General features: G+C 41.0%; 1 protein-coding gene across 1 annotated transcript in view; it reads left to right on the top strand.

The window, feature by feature from the left end:
• The first annotated feature begins 963 nt into the window (after nucleotides 1-963).
• FLACC1 (flagellum associated containing coiled-coil domains 1) overlaps nucleotides 964-20,688 on the top strand; it is a 36,048-nt gene continuing 16,323 nt past the window's right edge. The window contains exons 1-8 of the mRNA XM_063115886.1: nucleotides 964-989; nucleotides 3,118-3,255; nucleotides 8,972-9,029; nucleotides 10,938-11,077; nucleotides 15,138-15,158; nucleotides 18,123-18,216; nucleotides 19,057-19,118; nucleotides 19,821-19,918. Coding sequence (XP_062971956.1) covers nucleotides 964-989; nucleotides 3,118-3,255; nucleotides 8,972-9,029; nucleotides 10,938-11,077; nucleotides 15,138-15,158; nucleotides 18,123-18,216; nucleotides 19,057-19,118; nucleotides 19,821-19,918 — 637 coding nt within the window. The remainder of the gene's footprint in view (nucleotides 990-3,117; nucleotides 3,256-8,971; nucleotides 9,030-10,937; nucleotides 11,078-15,137; nucleotides 15,159-18,122; nucleotides 18,217-19,056; nucleotides 19,119-19,820; nucleotides 19,919-20,688) is intronic.

Genomic DNA, 20,688 nt, shown 5'->3' on the forward strand with positions numbered 1-20,688 from the left:
GAACAAAATCCTGTGCTCCATGCACAAATACAGGTATAGAACGATTATTTTAACTAGTAACAAAGTCAAAACATTGAAAGAAGCCTGTTGGGCACCATCAGTACAACAATGCAAACTGATGTTGTAATTGCATATTCAAAACTGCTAAGAGAGAGTTATATGAATGAAGTTGAAATCCTTATGCATTTTCAAGAGACACCAAAGTGATCTGTGTTTTTAAAAAATTACATGTACACATGGCTAGCTTTGCTGATGTTTGCAAAACATTGGATGATAGACTGAAAAACTATTTGAAGGATTATTAAATAGGCAGGCAGTAGAAGGAGAAAACAACCAAAACTAAATACAAGGCTTATTTGTGAATACTGTAATGGAATTGGCAGGTTTGCAATGAGACTTCTAAGATCCTGATAGTGGAAGAAGAAGAGGACTGGAGCAACAATTTGGCAGGATAACACTGCTAAATACTAGATAACTAAGACTAGTGTAAAGGGACATCATGGGAAACAAAATACACAGAAACTTGGTTTTGTGGGTAAAATGTCTACTGACATACTTTTTAACTAATCACATAAAAACCAACCAATGAATGTCATGTTCCTTTAGTTATCTCAAAGGCCCAGAAATTGCCTCTGACTAACAAGAAGAGCTCTTATGTTCACTTTTAACTTGCTCTTTACTCTGGTTTACCCTCTGATGGCTCAGGAAATTCAGTATTTGTAAACACAACACCCCTTTATTTTTGGAATAAATGAATTATCTCTCTCTCTCTCTGCGCTAATAAATATATTGAGGTATCAAGGTAATGTGTATACCGTGCCTTTAAAAATAGAATGGAGGGAGGCAGAAACACAGTAAAGTTGTTTCCATGGTGAGGGAGAAAGCTAAAATCATCGAAGGAGGGGAGTCAGACGCACACGGCCTCAAAATCTCAAAAGATTTCCAAGCTTTGTGTTTAAATACATGGGCCGGACACAACCTGTCAAGCAGTAAGATCACCTCAAAGGGTAAGTGTTTCTGGATACCTTTTAAGTGTTCCACCATGTGAACATGGATGGCCCAAGATGTTTGGCGCTGAGCTGGAAATTGCCCTCTTGATCCTGAAACTGGTGATATGCACATATCCATCTGCTGGTGTGACAAACTGCCCTATTAAATCATTTGTTTCCATTGCTCTATCACATTAACATAACAAAACTCTCAAGGTGTGTTTTTTTTTAAAAAAACATATCTAAATAATATTTGATACCACAGGGTATTCAGTTTTTCAACTTTGGTGTGAAATTAGACACAAATTTAAATACGTTTTTATTCTCCCAGATTTTGTGTATGTGTGTATGCTTCAGTATTTTAAATTCTTGGTTGTGTTTCTGGACCCGCTTCTGCTCTCTTTAACTTTAATTTTGAATTTTTAGTCTCATTTGAATCTGCAACATGTTGCATTTTATGGTTCGTTTTAATTTTGTAAACCGCCCTGGGATCCAGGAAGTTGAATGCAGGAGCTGCTTTCTGTGAGAGAAAAGGCTCCTCTCTCAGAAGGTTCCTCCATCCAATTTGGGGTGGTGGGGGAGGAATCACCCTCTCTGCAACCACAGCTCACCCCATTCAGCATGGCCTCCTGACTTTGCATAGCATTTTAATGGTGGGCAGCCATGAAAAGGAAAATTCAGGGGAATCCACTTCTGCCAGCAAAGTTGATCCGGTTTAAATCTGGAGCCAACCTTCTAAAAGTAAATATGAGTATAAACTGACTATTAACCAAAGTCTGCTCCTGAGGAAACTGCTTCACTCTGCCTCCTGGGCAACTGCCCCTACATCTTATAGTTAGCTTATGTACCTGTTTACTCAAAAGTAAGCAAGTAAGGAGTTATTTTATTTTATTTTATTTTATTGTTTTGTTTTTTTTGTGAACCACCAGAGAGCTTCTGCTGTTGGATGGCGATTGATTGATAAATAAGAATCCTTAAAGCAAAGTGGTGTATATTTGGCCTCAAAATATAAGATATCTTTATGTGTGTGTCTGTATGTATCATAACATAGACTTAAATCAGCAAGGAGGTAAGACAAAGTCGAGTCCCATTTCCACACCACCTCCGCCCTATTTCAGAACATATTTATTTATTACATTTATATACCGCCCCATAGCCGAAGCTCTCTGGGCGGTTCACAAGAGTTAAAACAGTAAACATTAAAAAGTATACAAAATTTAAAAACCATCAGAGACATAAAAAACAATATAAAAACAGTATCCATTTAAAAACAACAGTTTTGGGGTCCGTTAGAAAGCAAACTTAATGTTCTTAAATGCTGTTAAATGCCTGGGAGAAGAGAAAAGTCTTGACCTGGCGCCTGAAAGATAATAGTGTTGGCGCATATTTATTTATTTATTTAATTAATTAATTACATTTATATACCGCCCCACAGCCGAAGCTCTCTGGGCGGTTTACAACATTTAAAAATAGTAAACATTAAAAGTATACAATTTAAACACACACACACACACACACACACACACACACACACACACACACACATAAAAACAGTATAAAAACAACAGTATCCATATGTGATTATTCTTCAAGGATACTTGTATCCCTGGCCATCTCGCTGGTTGTACACAGTTAATAGCTTTTGTTATAAACAATTAAATGGGTCCATGATATACGACATAGTTGATTCTGTCAGGGTTGGCAAAGAACAGTTCGGTTGCATGGAAGTCTGTCCCTCAAGGAAGCTAGTGGTGAGACACTTCAAAGGCTATGGTTGGGGAAGAGGAATTGGAACCTTCTCAATTAGAGTATGCTATCAACTAATTTGTGGTATTAGTAGCCTTCACCAAACTGGTGCTCTCCAGATGGTTTGGATTACAACTCTCATCATCCCCACCTGTTCGGCCAGCATGGCTGAACGCTTCTGGACAGCACCAGTTTTGGGGGAGGCTGTGTTACAGAAAATCTGCCGTTTTCTCTGAGCTGTACATCTGACATTTCGAAATGTTCCTTGTCCATAGGTGCTCAAGATCCTCATTTTAGGAGAGCCAATGTTTAGACAGGCATCTTTTTTTCTTCAGTGCATGTCTCTAAATTCTCAAACTCTGCTTTGTCTTTCCACTTGCAGGTTTTTGACCATACACATTTCAAGAACAGCAAACATGTCACATTCTCATTACTTATACTGTCCTTGTTGGGATCCTTGGAAGATAGGATGTAAAAGGATTGTAAAAACCAAAGCAGGCCAGTCGAATCAGAAGCCCAAGTAAGTAGAAAATGTTGGCATGTTGGGGGTGGATGGCTGAGAAGACAACTATATCACTCCCTTTAATAGTGATCTCAGTGCCTCCATACCAACATGAATGAAGCCAAAATAGATGCTGAATCAGAGGAACCACAGCTTTCTCCGCTGTGGCACCCCAGTTGTGGAATGAGCTCCCCAGAGAGGTCCGCCTGGCACCTACACTGTACTCTTTTCGTCGCCAGCTGAAGACCTTTTTATTCTCTCAGTATTTTAACCCTTACTTTTAACTTAAATTTAAATTTTATTGTTCTAACTCTGTATTTTAATCTTATCTCAATTTTGCTGCGTGGTTTTATCCTGGTTGTGCTTTTTATACTGTATTTTGTATTTGTGCTTTTAACCTGTTGGTTGTTTTATTCTGGTTTTAATTTTTGTGAACCGCCCAGAGAGCTTCGGCTATTGGGCCGTATAAAAATGTAATAAATAAATAAATAAATACAGAAAGGCTTTTTTAAAGAAGCCAAATATGAGCAACTCCTCCCCCAAAAACTCAATATTGAGGACTGAGCATACTTAATGCTCACCCTTTGTCTTGACATTAGCCCTGAAACCCCCACGTTTGTGCTCCTTTGCCTTGATCCCACACGAAGGAACTAATGCCGGATTTACAGGGGAGCTGGTTGCTCATTTTTTTAAAACGTGCCGGCACTGCTTTTAGAGGGGAGGAGGAGCAGTTTTCTTCTTTTTTTTACACTAATCTTTAACTGTGAAGTGTCACAGTTAAAGGGAGCCAGGGATACAGACCACCATCAGCCCCTCGCATCCCGACTGCTCTTGGAGGGGAGGACGACCAGGTTGCAGGTTATTATTTTTAAAAACTTAATCTTGAACAGACTGAGGGGGGCAGCCTTTTTGGTGGTTTTTTAAATGTTTATCTGTAAATGTGAAGCTTTGCATACACAAAAATATTAAAAACAATGGGGGAGGGGATGTCCAGCCGAAGGTGACCATTCAGGGGTCACCATCAACTGGGGCACACCTCTGCCCCAGCTCCAAAGCCAGGTGGCAGATGGCAGATGCTGTCCTCGCCTCACTCCAAGAAAAAAAATTGTGGTAAGTCACGGACGTCTTTAAAGCGGGGGTTTGCCCCTGGATGGCTTCACGGTGGCGGCTGCATCATATACTGTAGATGATGGATCCACTCCAGGGCAAAGCCCTTGTCAAGACAGCCCAAATGTTGAGTGCAATAAGAAAAACAGAAAACTAAAATAGGAGAGTGAATTGGCCTTCTTGAACCCCTTACAACTTTTGTCTGCGTATATTAATAAATATCACACACAATTGATAGAAAATCTCTATATAGTATATATGGTAATGGGTCGATTTCTTTGTTTATTGGCTTGCATGTTCAAAGTGGCTTACAAGAAATAATGGTGATCCTATAAAACAATTAAGTAAAACAAATAAAATTACTGAACAGCCAAGCAATGAATCACTTTTAAGGCCGGGGTAGGCAACTTGTAGCCCTCTAGATGTTTCGGCCTATAACTCCCATCATCCCTCATTATCGGCTATGCTGGCTAGGGGTCATGGGAGCTGTGGACTAAAACGTTTGAAGGAGCACAAGTTATCCACTCCTCATCTAGGGAGAGAGTCAGGATTCTAAATGAAAGCGAAGGGGAATTATTCCTTGGCTCTAAATGTATCAGAATATATGCAGTGGGTCAGCAATAATAGTCTTGGGAATGAAGAGAACACTACTAATTCTAAGAGGCATCACTGGATCTCAGAATGCTGCAGGTTTGATTTGTATCTAGATGTAATGCAAAAGTTGCCTCAAACTACAGACCAGTTTATACTACAACTGATGGATTTTTGCGAAGGCTGTGCTACAGATTAACTCCAGAACTAAATATAACTAAAGGCATAGACTGGAAATTTAAGTGCTGGTATCCTGCTCTTCCCGCTGAAAGAGTTAAGAAAGGAGTATTGTTGCACATCCCAATGTTTCTGTAAACAGGCCTATTTAATGCTTAAAAAACCTGCATGAACTAGTGGTAGCAATTGGACAGAAGACAAGATGGAGGCCTGGGAATCGATGCCTCCATCATACTACCTTGAACTCTTTCAAAAGCTACTGTTAGTCTCCAGAGACTCCCTGACTCCCTCATAAGGTGATAACTATTGCACGTCTGAGAACTTAATGGCCAAAAGCATTTTAGGGCTGACTTTTCAGGGAGGTGTGATATCTTTCTAAACAATGTTTATTTTTTTAAAATTAGATCGATCCTGAAAGACCAAAAGAAGACCCAGTTTGCTCTAACACCTCCAGGTACTGCTAGGCAAGTATTCCTGTACACAAAGAAGAAAGCAAAGATGAGCGCAAGGTGTCTTGCAACCAATGGCTTTTATTAACTGTTGTATGTAGCAGTACGTGGTAAGGTCCATGGATTAAACACAATTTTGGTTTCTTTTGGAGATGGCTTTTGAGCATTTTCACTGCTCGCACCTTACAGTGGTAGCTTATGCACTGCCAATGATTTTAAGAGTGTATGATCAACTGAGGGGGGGATCTACACTACTGCTTTTAAAGTGCTTTAAAGCACTTTGAAAATGTTTTGAAAACTGTATATGCAGTGTGTCCTGGGCCCAAACAGTTGTCAAAGTGCTTTAAAGCAGTAGTGTAGATCCCCCCTGAGAGAACGTGTTGTGCTATCCTTGACGCATCTGTATTGTTTTGCATGCCCAGAAAGGATGTACTATAGAGGCAGCCCCTAAAACAGGGGAAGGAGGGCAATGATCCCAGACCCTTCCTTTCCACCTGAGGCTGTTACTAATCCATAAGGCACCGCTTCTCTTACCCTATGGCTGCTAAGTTTACTCGGGAGAACTCTGTCAAAATGCTTTTTGAAACTCCTAGTATAGAATGTCTTGGATTGCTGCCATCTATATACATTCTCCCAAAGGTTGGTGAAGCCTAACTTACCTTTGGAGAAGCCCTGCTGATGCTTCCTTGTTCTTCGCCATACTTAACGATTTTATCTTTAATAACGCTTTCTACCATTTCCCCCAAAACTAATGTTGGTCTGTAAATGCCAGCTCTCAAGGCCTCTTTTTTTAAAAAAAATCTCCATTATGTTGGGCTATTTTCTAGACCTCTGATACGGACACCCATTTTAGAGATGCATGGTTTGTTATAAGAGCAGCAATTCCACACCTGTGTTCTTTAAGAACCCTTGGGTGAATGCCATCTGAACCCAGAGACTTCTCCTGCTTGATTCGGTTCTTAGATGCCCTCTTTTGTAAAGTGTCTGTTCAGGTTCAATTATGTCTCATTCATGTTCTAGAGTAAAGACAAATACACAGAATTAATTCAGCTTTGGTACTCATCCTAGCTGAGCTTCTGTTATTGTGATTGAAATTAATCTCCAAGAGTCTTGGATTCTCCTGATGCTCCCCTTTGATTAATCCCTTCTTTTGAGGTTTTCTTTCTTGTGACCATGTTGGGCTGACTTGGCAACTTTCCACTTATATATATGTTGGATTTGATAGCATTGTGGTTATTATTCCTAATTAATTCACCAACAATTACATCTCAAACTGGGCCCTGGACACTATTTAGAATTAAGTCCTGGGTTGCTTCCTTTTTGGCTGGTTTCTTGATAAAACTGTTTAAAGGCACAGTCATTTAAAATCTATGGAATAATAATAATAATTTATTTCCTACCCGCCTCTCTGATTGGATCGAGGCGGGGAACAACAACAACAAGCATAAAATACAGATTAAAAACATGGTATACACTGTTTAGAAACATCCTAAAAGCATCCTAAAAACATCCTAAAACATGGACATCTTACATACATGGAAATTTTATTTCACACGTGGGCACCATCTGTATTCTTCTGTCTCCATTCTGCTTTTTGAACTGTGGATTTCCTGGATGAATGGTAACGTTCAGAATGACCCATCTCCCATAATGGCAGCATTGATATTTGCTAGACCCAGGGCTGACCTGGGTAATTTTGCTGCTTGAGCTAAAGGACAAAATTACATAGAAACCAACTGGACTGGCACTTGAACCTTATTTCAACACTGGTGATGTGACAGCATCCTCCATTGTATCTGAGGGCAGAAGGCTAACTTAGGGGTCACAGGTCACATACAGTTCTATCCCCCCAACATCACTGACTCTCCCTGCCTCGATCTGTTTAATGGTAGGACTGGCCCTGAGTAAACCAATGTCTTATACTTAAGTCAGCCACAATATTTAGCATCCAAACTAGACAGTCCTAACTATTAAAAAAATGCATTTGGAGGTATTACTCTATTTCTTAGATTCTAAGACGCACTTTTCCCCCCATATAAACATCTCTAAAAATGGGGTGCATCTTAGAATCGCTGGTGTGTTTTAGGGTTGTTGTTTTTTCTGTTGGTGGTACTGAAATTACTGTGCGTCTTACAATCGATGGTGTCTTACAATCGAAGAAATACGGTACTACATAACTGGTTATTCCAAATGACCCTGTGTAATCTGCCCATAGTGACACTTATGCTTAGCATTTTTAAAAAAGTTCCGGGTTGTTATATATTGCTCTATATCATTCAGATATTGAAATTAGTTACATGTTGACTTTTCTATACATCTATACATTAATAAATCATAAGGATAAATACATAAATAAATAATCCCATGTGTTGTCATGTGCCCTTCACAAGTAGGAAAACTCATGTTCTTTAGCTGTCCAGCCCAGAAAGCTACCATGAAGGAAGAAGAGCGTAGAAAAAGATGTTAAAGCTTCCCTCCCTTTTCTTAGGAAGTTATGCACAGTTATACGTGACTGAAACCAGGAGGATGCCAGCAATGTCACTATCATTACTATGTTTGTATATGTCACAAGAGCCATGCTCCGTGTGAAGTAACTGTTCAAACTCCTTTGGCTTCTCTCCCAGCCCAGTTCTTGTTCAAGCTGTCCTAGACGTATTTTCCCTTCACCTTAAGATTTTGTTGGCTTGATATCTTGCTTTGACCACTCAAGTAGTGGTACTGAGGAGTGGCTTTCAGACAAAACTAAACCACTTAAAACTGAATACAGCATAATAAAATTACTCATACAGCAATGCAGCACAAAAATTAAACCGTGTTCCCCCTCCCCAAAAATTTTTTTGTGAAATGCTTCACCTGAGTCGATGTTCTAAGGAAAATTCCACCTGTTTCTCAAGACCCTCATTGCTTTGGCACTATTGATAAACCAAATGATGTCACCAGCCTTTCGTTGAACATGCTTGTTGTGCAAACCTTGAAGGAAGAACAGTTAGCCTTATGAATGGACTGAAATTTATGACCCACATTATACCTCTCTAACAAAAATGTAAATAAATTTTTGAACAGCACAAAAATGTAACTCTGTACAAATAAGCAACTATTGATGGGAAATGATGGGGGGAATCTTAGTTCTTAATAGGAAAAATAACAAATAATGATATTTTTGTAGTCTTCATTTTAAAAACCTGAAAGGCAACACTCACACCACACCTGCTATTGTGGGTTGCTCAAAGGTAACTTGTGTTTATATCAGAAATTAATTCTCTCTTATGCATTCTATTAAGCATTCTCTTCTGAAATAAGTTTCGGGGGAAAGCATTTTGTGCAGGAAACTGTCATCAAGTCAGATTCTATTTTTGATAGGCTAGGCAAAATTGTTGTTGTTTTTAAGTAACCTTATCTTTTTCTTCCAGAGTGAAATTTTCTGCCAAAACTTATGTGCATCCACTAAGAAGCAGGGAGCCTCGAGATGTGAGTCAAATAAATCCTTCCTTATTTTTTAACTTCTATTATTGTCATTTTAAGAATTTAGATTGCATTTGCAATATGAAAGAAGTTTTAACTGGTTCTTTCCTTGCAAATGACCGTGTGACTTACGCAGTGTCCAATTTCAGGGAGAGATCCTATATACATCTTTAGGTCCTATATACATCGTCAGCAAATTGTGGCCAAGAAACAAAAAGGAACCAGTTCAGAGATTGGAACATTGTGGTGATGTGCTCAGAAGTAGACCATTAATAGAAGTATAGCTTCCAAATCGCGTGAGGTACTGGTTCCTCTCTATTCGGCCCTGGTTAGGCCTCATCTAGAGTATTGCGTCCAGTTCTGGGCTCCACAATTCAAGAAGGACGCAGACAAGCTGGAGCGTGTTCAGAGGAGGGCAACCAGGATGACCAGGGGTCTGGAAACAAAGCCCTATGAAGAGAGACTGAAAGAACTGGGCATGTTTAGCCTGGAGAAGAGAAGATTGAGGGGAGACATGATAGCACTCTCCAATTACTTGAAAGGTTGTCACACACAGGAGGGCCAGGATCTCTTCTCGATCCCCCCAGAGTACAAGACACGGAATAATGGGCTGAAGTTAAAGGAAGCCAGATTCCAGCTGGACATCAGGAAAAACTTCCTGACTGTTAGAGCAGTGCGACAATGGAATCAGTTACCTAGGGAGGTTGTGGGCTCTCCCACACTAGAGGCGTTCAAGAGGCAGCTGGACAACCATCTGTCAGGGATGCTTTAGGGTGGATTCCTGCATTGAGCAGGGGGTTGGACTCGATGGCCTTGTAGGCCCCTTTCAACTCTGCTATTCTATGATTCTATAAGAGCAGCCTAATATAGATCACATTGCAGTACTCTTGTGTTGAGACTATGGCAGCACCCTGAAGCTAAGATCTGTATAGGTTGAAAAATTGTATTCTCTTATTCAATGAAACTGTTGTAATAAAAAGTATCCCTTCACCTATTTGGTGTACCTCCTCTCCCCTCAGACTATGTTTTTAGCCAATTAAGTAGCCCTCTTAAACTAGTGTGTCCTATAAAACTGCATCAGAGTGTTATGCCTCACCTCAAAGGAGAGTCCTCTGAGGAAGAGAGCCAACTCATGGTGCCACAGCCAGAGGCACAGGGAGGGGTGGAGGCCCCCCTGACCGACAGTGTTTCAGAGATTTCTCGAGTGCAGGAGGCAGAAGAGCAGCTTGGCACATCGGGCTGCATGCCAGAGATGCCTGAGTTGCAGGAGGTGGAGAGGGATGTAATTCAGCCGGTGCAGCTGAGAAAAAGCAAACGGGGAAGGAGGAAAAACCAATCATGGCAGGAGAAAGCACTTAAGTATCACACCCAGCCTTGATGACCTAGCTGAGCTAATTAACAGCCGGCTATAAATCAGACCAGGCCCAGGCATACCTCACTGAAGGCAAACCGTCTGTTTCCTTGGTTTCTTGATCTGGCTGCATCATGACTCTGATTCCTAGACCCTTGGCAATGCTGCTGATACTGCTTTTCTGGACACTCACTGACTGCTTTGACGCTTGGCTCTACGACCCCTTGGCAACCGACTATAGACTGACCGGACTACATGTTGTATTGAAAGAATCTTAAGACACCAGAGACATCTTCTTAAACGCTACTTTATCCTCCCCGCTCCCCTCCATGCCTCTACTACAACCCCCAACATGCAATTCACCTACCACAATACCACACTACACTTCTGCTTTGCGATACCTTGCTGGAAATTCACGGAGAGGATTTGGACTGCCAACCTGGCTTAGGGCATGACCCACATGTAAACAGGACACAGTCAGCCTGAGATTTCTTTTTAGGGAGCATATCATTGGTTTGGATTTTCAACTTTAGGATTCTAAAGTTCAGCCTCTTTTCACTCAGATATCAAAGGAGTTTGAAGATGAGGTCATTCCTGGTTTTACTATGACTCACAGTAAAGAATATATTGACGTCACTCTGGGGGAGGAATTCTTTGAGAGGAAAAAACCTTCTGAAGAACCTTTCAAGTCCATTGTGCCCAGGTAATCTTATACAATGGCAAGCAATGTCGAAATGATGTGATTTTCTAGAGGAGTAACAAGAAACAATAATGATGATGATGATCATGATGATGATAACAAAACAATTTTTGTATTTATGTTATTGTTGCTGTTATAATACAATTGTGGTGGTTAAAAATCGATGATGAAAATTGATGAAATTATGATGATGATAATGTAAACCCCTTTTAACATTGATATGCCCAGGCTTAACTGCATATGTTTATTTTATTAAAATACTTATAACCTGCTCCATATCAATAGAACTCAGGGTGCATTCCAATCAATTAAAATTATTCAGAAACATACTATTGAACTATTCACAATCCGGTATATAGAATCAGCAATTATAAATTGGAACCACTGTTCCTAACTAAGAACCAGTTCTTAACTTGGTGATGAACTGAAGCCAATATAAATGCCTGCTGTGTTTCCAAGGAGAGGACATTCTATAACTGGGGTGCCACAGTCAGGAAGGCCATCTCCGCATAATGGACAACTCCCTGTGATGGGATGCAGAGGAGAGCCAGTGGGTGTAGTGGTTAGGGATTCGGGAGATCCAGGTTCTAGTCCCCACCCAGCCATGGAAGCCCACAGGGTGACTTTGGGCCAGTCACAGACTCTCAGCCCAACCTACCTCACAGGGTTGATGTTATGAGGATAAAATAGAGAGGAGGAGGGTTATGTACACCACTTTGAGTTCTGTAAGAAGGAAAAAAAGGTGGGATATAAATGAAACAATGGATCTTAATGCTTGGGCAGGTGTATTCATGAAACGGTGGGATCTGTTTCCTGTGACCCACTGATCCTATATGTAGCCAAGATCTCTGTGCCTGCTTACAATGGACAGCATTTAGATTAGTAGCAGTTCCACATCAATTTCTGTAGCATATAGTGATGTTGTCCCTCAACCAGGGGTTAAAGGCTCACTACCCCGGCGTGTTAGTAGCCAATCAAACGCACGAGGCTGGAGAATGCTCTTAATCCATTTACTTCCGATACTGCAGTATGGGGGTGCTCTCCAGTTAAACAAAATGGAGGCACCAAGAACAAAGGGATCTCACAGTATATAAAGGCCCTGACTACAAGAGGGTGTTCGGCTCTTTCTAACCCTTCTATTGGTCAGTTCTGGATTAGCAAGTTAAGTTACATTCAATTTTCAAGTTAAGGTGCACAGTTTCAATGAGTCATAGGTTACATTCGAAGCTCCATTGGCTGAAAGTTTTTCCCTTTGCTAGGACATGGTGTCCATCATTAAGGAATGCAAATCTGGCATGTAGCCACCCTTTGGCAGAGAAGCCATCTTTTAACCCTTGGCACATTACTTGAAATCTCTCTCTGGGTCTATCAATGTGGTTCCACTCATGAATGTCTTCTCTTGTGCCATTGCAATTGTAAATGCCTGGGCCCCAGATACTGTTAGGAGAACAGCTCACTTCTGTTAAGGACTCTCTATTTTATTTGCTTCGAGATGAAACTAAGGCCTTTTAGCATATAAAACCCAGGCAGCAGGTTGACAACAGTCCCAATATGCCCCACAGCAGGCATTTTAAGCACAAAAGGTTCCAAGCTGGCGATCTTTCGGACTGCCTACCAGGACTGCATGAGAGTGGATTCCCACTTCCTGCTGGTGTTTCAGCTCTCAGACAAATCCTGTCTTAATTTCCAGAAAAATGTTGTGTAAGGTAGCAGAAGAGGCCAGGATCAAATGGGGCTCTTAGATCATTGACTTATTAACATTTAAAGCCCTAAACGGCTTGGGGCCTGGCTATCTGAAGGAACACCTCTCCCATATGTACCTGCCTGGACCCTAAGGTCATCCTCAGGGGTCCTTCTCCTCAAGCCCCTGCCAAAGGAAGTGAGGCAGGTGGCTACCAGGAGGAGGGCCTTCTCTGCTGTGGCACCCCAGCTGTGGAATGAGCTCCCTAAGGAGGTTTGCCTGGCACCTACACTATATTCTTTTAGATGCCAGGTGAAGACCTTTTTATTCTCCCAGTATTTTAACAGTCTATAAATTAATTTTAACTTTGATGTTTTAACTTTGTATTTTTTGCATTGCTGCTGTTTTTATCTTGCTTGTGCTTTTATATTGTATTTTATATTATGGTTTTATACTGTTGTTTTATACTTTGAATGGTCTTAATTTTGTGAACCGCCCAGAGAGCTTCGGCTATTGGGCGGTATAGAAATGCAATAAATAAATAAATATAAGTAGACTAACACAGAGAACCAATTTCCAGTTTCAAAACAGAACTTTTATTTTACCTGCCCTTTATCAAAAGTAAGAACTGCCCATAAAAATCAGTGGAAAAATCTAGAATTTTAGAACAACTGTGATTTGATGCCAGCAGGTCCTCCCTAAAACAAAAAGTAGCATCAAAAACTGAAGTTCTGCTCTTTCTAAGATCCTTTCTTTTTTTCTTTTTTGTAGTTTTTAAGTGGCTTTGTTGGTACAACTTTATTTTAAATATTTTTATTCTTTTGTATTTGACTTTTTTCCTGCTGTGTGGAAAATTAGATATAGAGCAGCATATAAATTTTGTATATAGTAAAATTTTACATAGCTGCACACAAGTCAATGGACCACAAGTTTTCTGCATGCAATTGAGGATTAGATGTGGTGTTGGCAGGACTCCTGAGAGGGCAATTTAAGTAGATTGACTTCGCTGCAACCTGAGGGCTGTTTCCTCTGAGGGAGCTTTGGCTGAAATCCAAACCAGCTATAGCCCCATCTCTAACCTGCAATATTAATTTAGGGCAGTTATAAGTCACTCTCTTGCTGCAGCATTTTGAAGGAATCATCTACAAAGAGGTGCCACCCCCTTGGAAATCACCTACACAGACAGTGGCCCAATTCAGAAGACACCTTAAACTATGGCTTTAACCATGGAGGTTAAGCCAGAAAGTCAGGCTGTGTTCAGAAGATACCTTAAACCACGGCTTTAACCATGGTGGTTAAGCCAAAAAGCCTTATTCACCATGGTTGAAGCGTCTTCTGAACACGGCCCAGCTTTCTGGCTTGACCACCGTGGTTTAAAGTGTCTTCTGAATGGGGCCAATGAGATGCCTCTAATTGATTTTATCTCTGTGTCTCACCCACATAGTTTTTTATTGTTACATAATATATTTGCAATCAAACTCCAAACATCAGCCCATGCAGAAAGTCAACCACATGAGCCCAATGAATCCAAAAAGCACTAACTTTAACCGCAGCACCCCTGACATCCATGACAGACCCCAGCTTATACTTACATCTGCTTAGAAAATTGCCTTGTTTGTTTGAAGAGTGACTGTTTCATTAACTTCCTACACAATGTTTAGCCTTCAGGGTTCAACTTGAAAATGGCAAAGAAATCTTTAATATGATGACATTTGATTGGGTTGGATCTGTTTGTTGAAGGGCATTCTAAGTCGAAGCCAAAGCATTTTGCTGGAGATTTTTTGTGCTGTGTTTTTTCTATGAGACAGCTTTTGGGATGTGGCTGCCTGGAAATCTAAATAAAACATTATTCATTCCACAATTTCATCAAGAAAATGTAATGACTTGTCTCAAATATTTGAGAGCTTGCTTCATGCTTCTGCTGAATATATGTCCTCTCTATATCCAGGAATTCTCACATGAACAACCCCAGTATGGTCGTGATACTGTGCTGCTATTTATCACTCACATCCAGCCTGTAGGGTGTGGTAATTACATTCCTGTATAGGCTTTGTCTCAAGACAAGTAATTGCAGATTTTGCAAAGTCACGCTAATCTGCAGAATTCAGTCTATATGTGAAACAGGCAAACACAAGTATAAATCAGTCCCACTTTCCCCAACCTTACGTCCTCCAGCTGTGTTGGATTGCAATTTCCTTCATCCCCAGCCAGCAAGTCCAATGGGAGTTGTAGTCCAACACATCTGAAGGGTGCCAGGTTGGGGAAAGCTGGATCAGCCCTTTGATAACAACTGCTTTGTAATGTGAATATGTTGAGTGACTGTAATGGTGCCTTAAACAGCATATCTCTCTCTCTCTCTTTCTCTTTTAACCCTCTCTGTAGCACTCCACCTCAGCTTGAAACGTAAGTACTGATCCCACCACCACCAGCTCCTTTCTTGGATTGCAATCAAAACAGTTACTAAATGTGTCATCTTCACCATTTCCCTCCACCACTCCCTTGCAGCACTTTAATTTGATCCCTTCTTCCAATATCTATTTTGACAGGACCGCGCACAGTAAGTCATTGAGCATCGTTACCCTGGCAACAGAGAATTATTGTCCAGAGGAGAGTCTGAGGCCTTGTTAAGTTAGGCATTGGTTCAGTTGTTGTCTAGTCAATTCCTCACCCTCTCTCTCTCTCTCACACACACACACACACACCACATACACAAATCAGCTTTGGACTAGTAATTGTCTACTGTAGATTTCCTTGTTTAGGGGCGTGCAGAAAAATAGAGAAGAATTTTAACAGGACAGTATGACATATAGTGGGAACAAGCTGTAATTATCAGCATAACAGTAAACCTCAGTTGTATCCCTACAAGCATGGCAAAGCAGGGATTTCACCCCTGACTGGTATCCTCTTCCAAAGGAGATGCCTGAATACCTATTTGCTGACCCACTAATGGTGGTTCTCATGTAATTCTTATTCAAGTGCAGCTGTTCTTTAGTTAGTTGGAATTCTTCCTGGAGGTAACCACTCCTTATGTAGCCATACTGTACGTTTTCATGGACTAGAGCCCATTTTATCAGTTGTTTGAAGTGTCTCCTCAGTTAGTAGATGGATAGGTTTGAAGAGAACATTGCAAAGAATGGGAGAACATTTCTATCTACAAGGCTTACTCTGTTGCTGACCTGAATGTCACCATTAGTCAACAGAAGAACTTAACAAGGAGATTCCAGCATGAAATTGCTGAATTAGAATTTATCAGCAGGTTTGATTCTATTCATTAAGAACTCAATCTGGACCATGGTTTTCTCCCCCACTAGAGTTATTAAATTAACATAGAAAAGCTAGAAGGGTTGTGTTATCACAGATTGTTACTGTTATTAATAACCTTTGTGCCGGTTTTTATTAGAAATGGATACTGTACCTGTGCTATTTCATGGCCATTGAGATCTATTGTTAATCATTTTGACTCTATTCCTGTCTGTGAAATATGCCCTGTGGGTGGGTGGGTACATTTACACACACACACACACACACACACACACACTTAATGCAACTGATGAAATGGGCTCTAGTCCACAAAAGGTTAAGGTTAGTTGTTAAAAGGTGTCACAAAACTCCTTTTTGTTTTTAAAGTGACAGTCTAATATGGCTACCCCTCTGTAAATGCATATAAAATTGGCAGAGGAGGTAAAGATTAGTTCAGAAGGTTGTATGTATTCCTATCTTTTGTGCCATTTGGAGATATTTATTCTTCATTCAGAATCTTTATTAGCTGGACTTTGTTTATTCAAATACATTAAATGCATAGCATACAGATGATCCAAACTTTTTTTTACCTTCAAATAAGTGTGCAGGGCCCTGATCCAGATTGGGACTAGCATGCATAGATAAGGGAACCATAAATCTTCCCACCACTTCACTTCCCTCCGCAAATTTGCTAAAAATACAAAAAACAAAACCTCAATTGATGCCAACGGCATTTCCCCCTTTTTTTAGTCTCCTTGCGGGGTGCTTGTGTGTGCAAATTTAAGGGGGAAATCAGGTGGACGGGAAGATTTAAACTCCACCCATCCATGTGTGTTGGTCCCAATCCAGATCAGAGCCCCACATAATTACTTGAAGCTAAAACAAAAAGTTAGGATCATCTGTATCTAACATACTGTGTAGCTTAGACCTCAGTTGTTATAGATCTAATGCCACAAACTGATTTTTCATATCACCTCAAGCACAATATGTGTGAACCAGCCCTACATCATACAGGCCTGTATGTAACAGTCACGCCTGTCTATTTAAACGTGAACACTGATTATCTGAGCGGGAAGAGATGGGTGACAGTCTACCCCTGAGAGAACTTGCTTCTTTGGAATGGTTTGATTGTCTGCTTGTCCCTCCTGTATTGAAGCCTCCAAAGCTGCTACATGAGCCAGAGGGCTCTTAGCTGTTCCATTCTTTGCCAGGGGCTTACTTGAACTTACCACCAGTCAGCAATTTGGGTTGGATCATCTAATCTTCTGGATGTTCCAGAGTCACTGTTGTCATAGAATTGTATTATTTTATAAATTGTTGTAAACCGTCCAGAGAGCTTCATCAATTGGGTGGTCTAGAGATGACGACGATCATGATATTCCAGAGTTGGACTGGGCCTTTTTATACCATTTACTCCAGACTTCCCCTACAGGATGCCCTCCAGATGTTTTAAACTACAGCTCCCATCAGCCCCAGTGTGGTCAATGAGAGTTGTCATCCAAAACATCTGGAGGGTGCCATTTTGAGGAAGACTGATATAACCCTCTGCTTAATGCAGGAAAGCCCTGGCTAGACCATCTCCTACAGAGTCAGCCCATGGGTCCATCTTGACCCAGTGTTGCTTAGGGTGACCCTATGAAAAGGAGGACAGGGCTCCTGTATCTTTAACAGTTGCATAGAAAAGGCAATTTCAGCAGGTGTCATTTGTATATATGGAGAACCTGGTGAAATTCCCTCTTCATCACAACAGTTAAAGCTGCAGGAGCTATACTAGAGTGACCAGATTTAAAAGAGGGCAGGACACCTGCAGCTTTAACTGTTGTGATGAAGAGGAAATTTCACCAGGTTCCCCATATATACAAATAACACCTGCTGAAATTCCCTTTTCAATACAACTGTTAAAGATACAGGAGCCCTGTCCTCCTTTTCATAGGGTCACCTTAGTGTTGCTGAGACTGAGTGATTGCGGCTGTCCAGGTTTTTAGGCAGGAGATTTTTCTAGCCAACCTAGAGGTGCTGGGAATCAAACTTGAGATGTTCTGCATGCAAAGCTGTTATCACTGAGCTAAGGCCCCCCTCCCCTTAATTTGCCACAGTGTTTCATTGTGCAGACCCAATGTCTTGCAGGGAGGATGTTATCGCTGACTTAGTGGAGCAGATTTCTGAGCTCACCGCTATGATGGAGCAATTGCGCCGAGATCACCAAGCCACACACAAGCAAGTGAGTCACGTGAGCGGTGGAGGGGGAGGTGTCCTCTGCTGGCAACTTAAGAGACTTGAACTATTTTGAGGGCAACCCTGGGCTGGGTAGGGATTGTCATGGCCTCTCCTGAAAAGCAATTGTTCTCAGGCTGGGCGAAATGCTTTTCTGGTGCAAAGAGGGTGCTGCTATCAGATAAGTCTAAAGAACCAGCATGGAGATAGGGTGTGCGTGTCTGTGTCTGTCTGGTGAGCTTGTCTGTCTGTGAAAGAAGTTCCATGTGCAATTAACCTGCATCAAAGGATCCTGTAAAAAGGATTCCCCTTATGAAAGTTTGTTCTTAAAGTTTATTAAACTTTGGCAATTTGCACAATTACTGAAAATCAGTGAGGTAATTAGATTGAGGGATGGTAGTCAAAAGGCTTCCAAATGTATGGAGGAATGGTAACCTTTTATTGAATATTGGAAGAATAATCATGGTATAGATTATGAATATTGCAATAATATTGGAAAAATAATCCTGGTATAGAAATTAATATAGATTCTTGTTCTGCTGTTTTTATAAAGAATTGGTGTTGGAAAACATGTAAAATTTGTTCTTATGCCTATTTAATATTTAATACATTCTTAGATATTTATATGTGATGTTATGGTGGGTGTCTTGCCGAATAAACAATATAGTTCACACGTTTTGCTGAGTAACCAATATACACAAACCCATTCAATATAATTGAATGTGTGTGTACATTGATTGTGTTGTATAATGACATGTTGTATATCATTTTATGTACTAATAAAAGATTTTTTTAAAAAAAGAAAGTTTATTCTTTATTAAAGAAGTACTTCTCTCTCTTTTCATAGCTGGAGAAAGATATGGAAGAAAAATGCAATGAGATGCAAGAGGAACATGAAAAAAAAATTAGGTCTGGCTATTCTTGTGTGCAACAACTTTATTTTATAGCCTTTATTCTAAGCTTTGTTTGTATACCCTCCCCAATCCCATGGTCAGAGGATCACAGCAAGCAACCTAACCTGTTTTATGTCTTTGCAAGGGGACGTAAACAGAATGGGGCTTGCAGCCCTGTACTATGGATGTTTACTAACAAGTAAGCCCAAATGAGATCAATGGAAATTCCTCCCAAGCAAATGTTTTGATGCTTAGGACCATACTACATACGATGTTAAATATGTCCTTGCATTTAACATGCACATTTTTAAATTATGCAAATAGTAGCAAGAGTGGGGTGAGAGAATTTTTGGGGGAGAGGCTTGTTAATCCTTTGCTCCTCTGCTACCCTCCTCATGAAAAACCCTCCTCAATGGCTACTAGTTGTGATGGCTATGTGCTACCTCCAGTATCAGAAGCAGTATGTACACCAGTGGCTGGGGAACATGGACAGGAGGGTGCTGTTGCACTCATATCTGGCTTGTGGGTCCCTAGTCGACAGCTAGTTGGCCACTGTGTGAACAGAATGCCGGACTAGATGGACCCTTGGTCTGATCCTGCAGGGGTCTTCTTATGTTCTTATGGCATTTACTTTGAAAGGAAATCTCCCATTGGCACCAAAGGTAGATTTACTCCCAATACCAATTCAAACATCAGTGGAAATACGCTTTCCTTGCAGGGAAATTCAAGCATTTCATGCGTCGGAAATGTGTGCTGTGGAAGAGCAATATAAGAAAGAGTTGCGGACCGAGAGGGCGACTGCACAAGAGAAGCTGAGTATGACCATGGACCTAACTACCTGTTACACCCAAGCATGTGTAGCATCATAGAATCATAGAATACTAGAGTTGGAGGGGGCCTATAAGGCCATCGAGTCCAACCCCCCTGCTCAATGCAGGAAGCCACCTTAAAGCATCCCTGACAGATGGTTGTCCAGTAGCACCTCAACAGTTGCGTGTGTGTACGATTGCTTCAGGAATGGGTAACTGGAAGTGGAAAAATAGTAATGGGGATGGTTAGGGTGCTTAACCCTTTCTCCTCCTGCTCTTTCTCCATTCCAAATGACAAGCACTTGCATTTGGGGAAAAGCTGCTGGAGAATGAGGGACAAGACTTGAAGCAGAGAACGGGATGGGTGGGTAGGGTTAAGGGCCTACACCCTCCAAGCACTTCTCCACCCTCCCATCGCCCCCTCCATGTAAAATAAAGAAAGGTCCCAGACCAGCTTTTAAGCTGTCTTGTTGTGGGAGAAAGATGCCAGAAACTGAGAAGCAGCTGATGTAGGACAACAAACTCCAGGGGCAAGGACAATCTGAATATGTGCCCTCCAACTGGGGATGGGATAAAAGTCGGTACCCAGCATGCAAAGCTAATCAAATCTAAAGTGGCAAAACCCGCAAGCAGAATATAGACTTGTAAAATGGAACACAATGGCCCTGTTCAGACGACACACTAAGCCAAGGTGGTTAAGCATTTTGAGCTAAACATTATGGCTTAGCGTGTCGGGCGAGCCATGACTTAGTGTGTCGTGTGAACCATCCTTAACCA

The sequence above is a fragment of the Elgaria multicarinata genome, chromosome 2 (genome assembly GCF_023053635.1).
Source record: "Elgaria multicarinata webbii isolate HBS135686 ecotype San Diego chromosome 2, rElgMul1.1.pri, whole genome shotgun sequence".
NCBI lineage: Eukaryota > Metazoa > Chordata > Lepidosauria > Squamata > Anguidae > Elgaria > Elgaria multicarinata.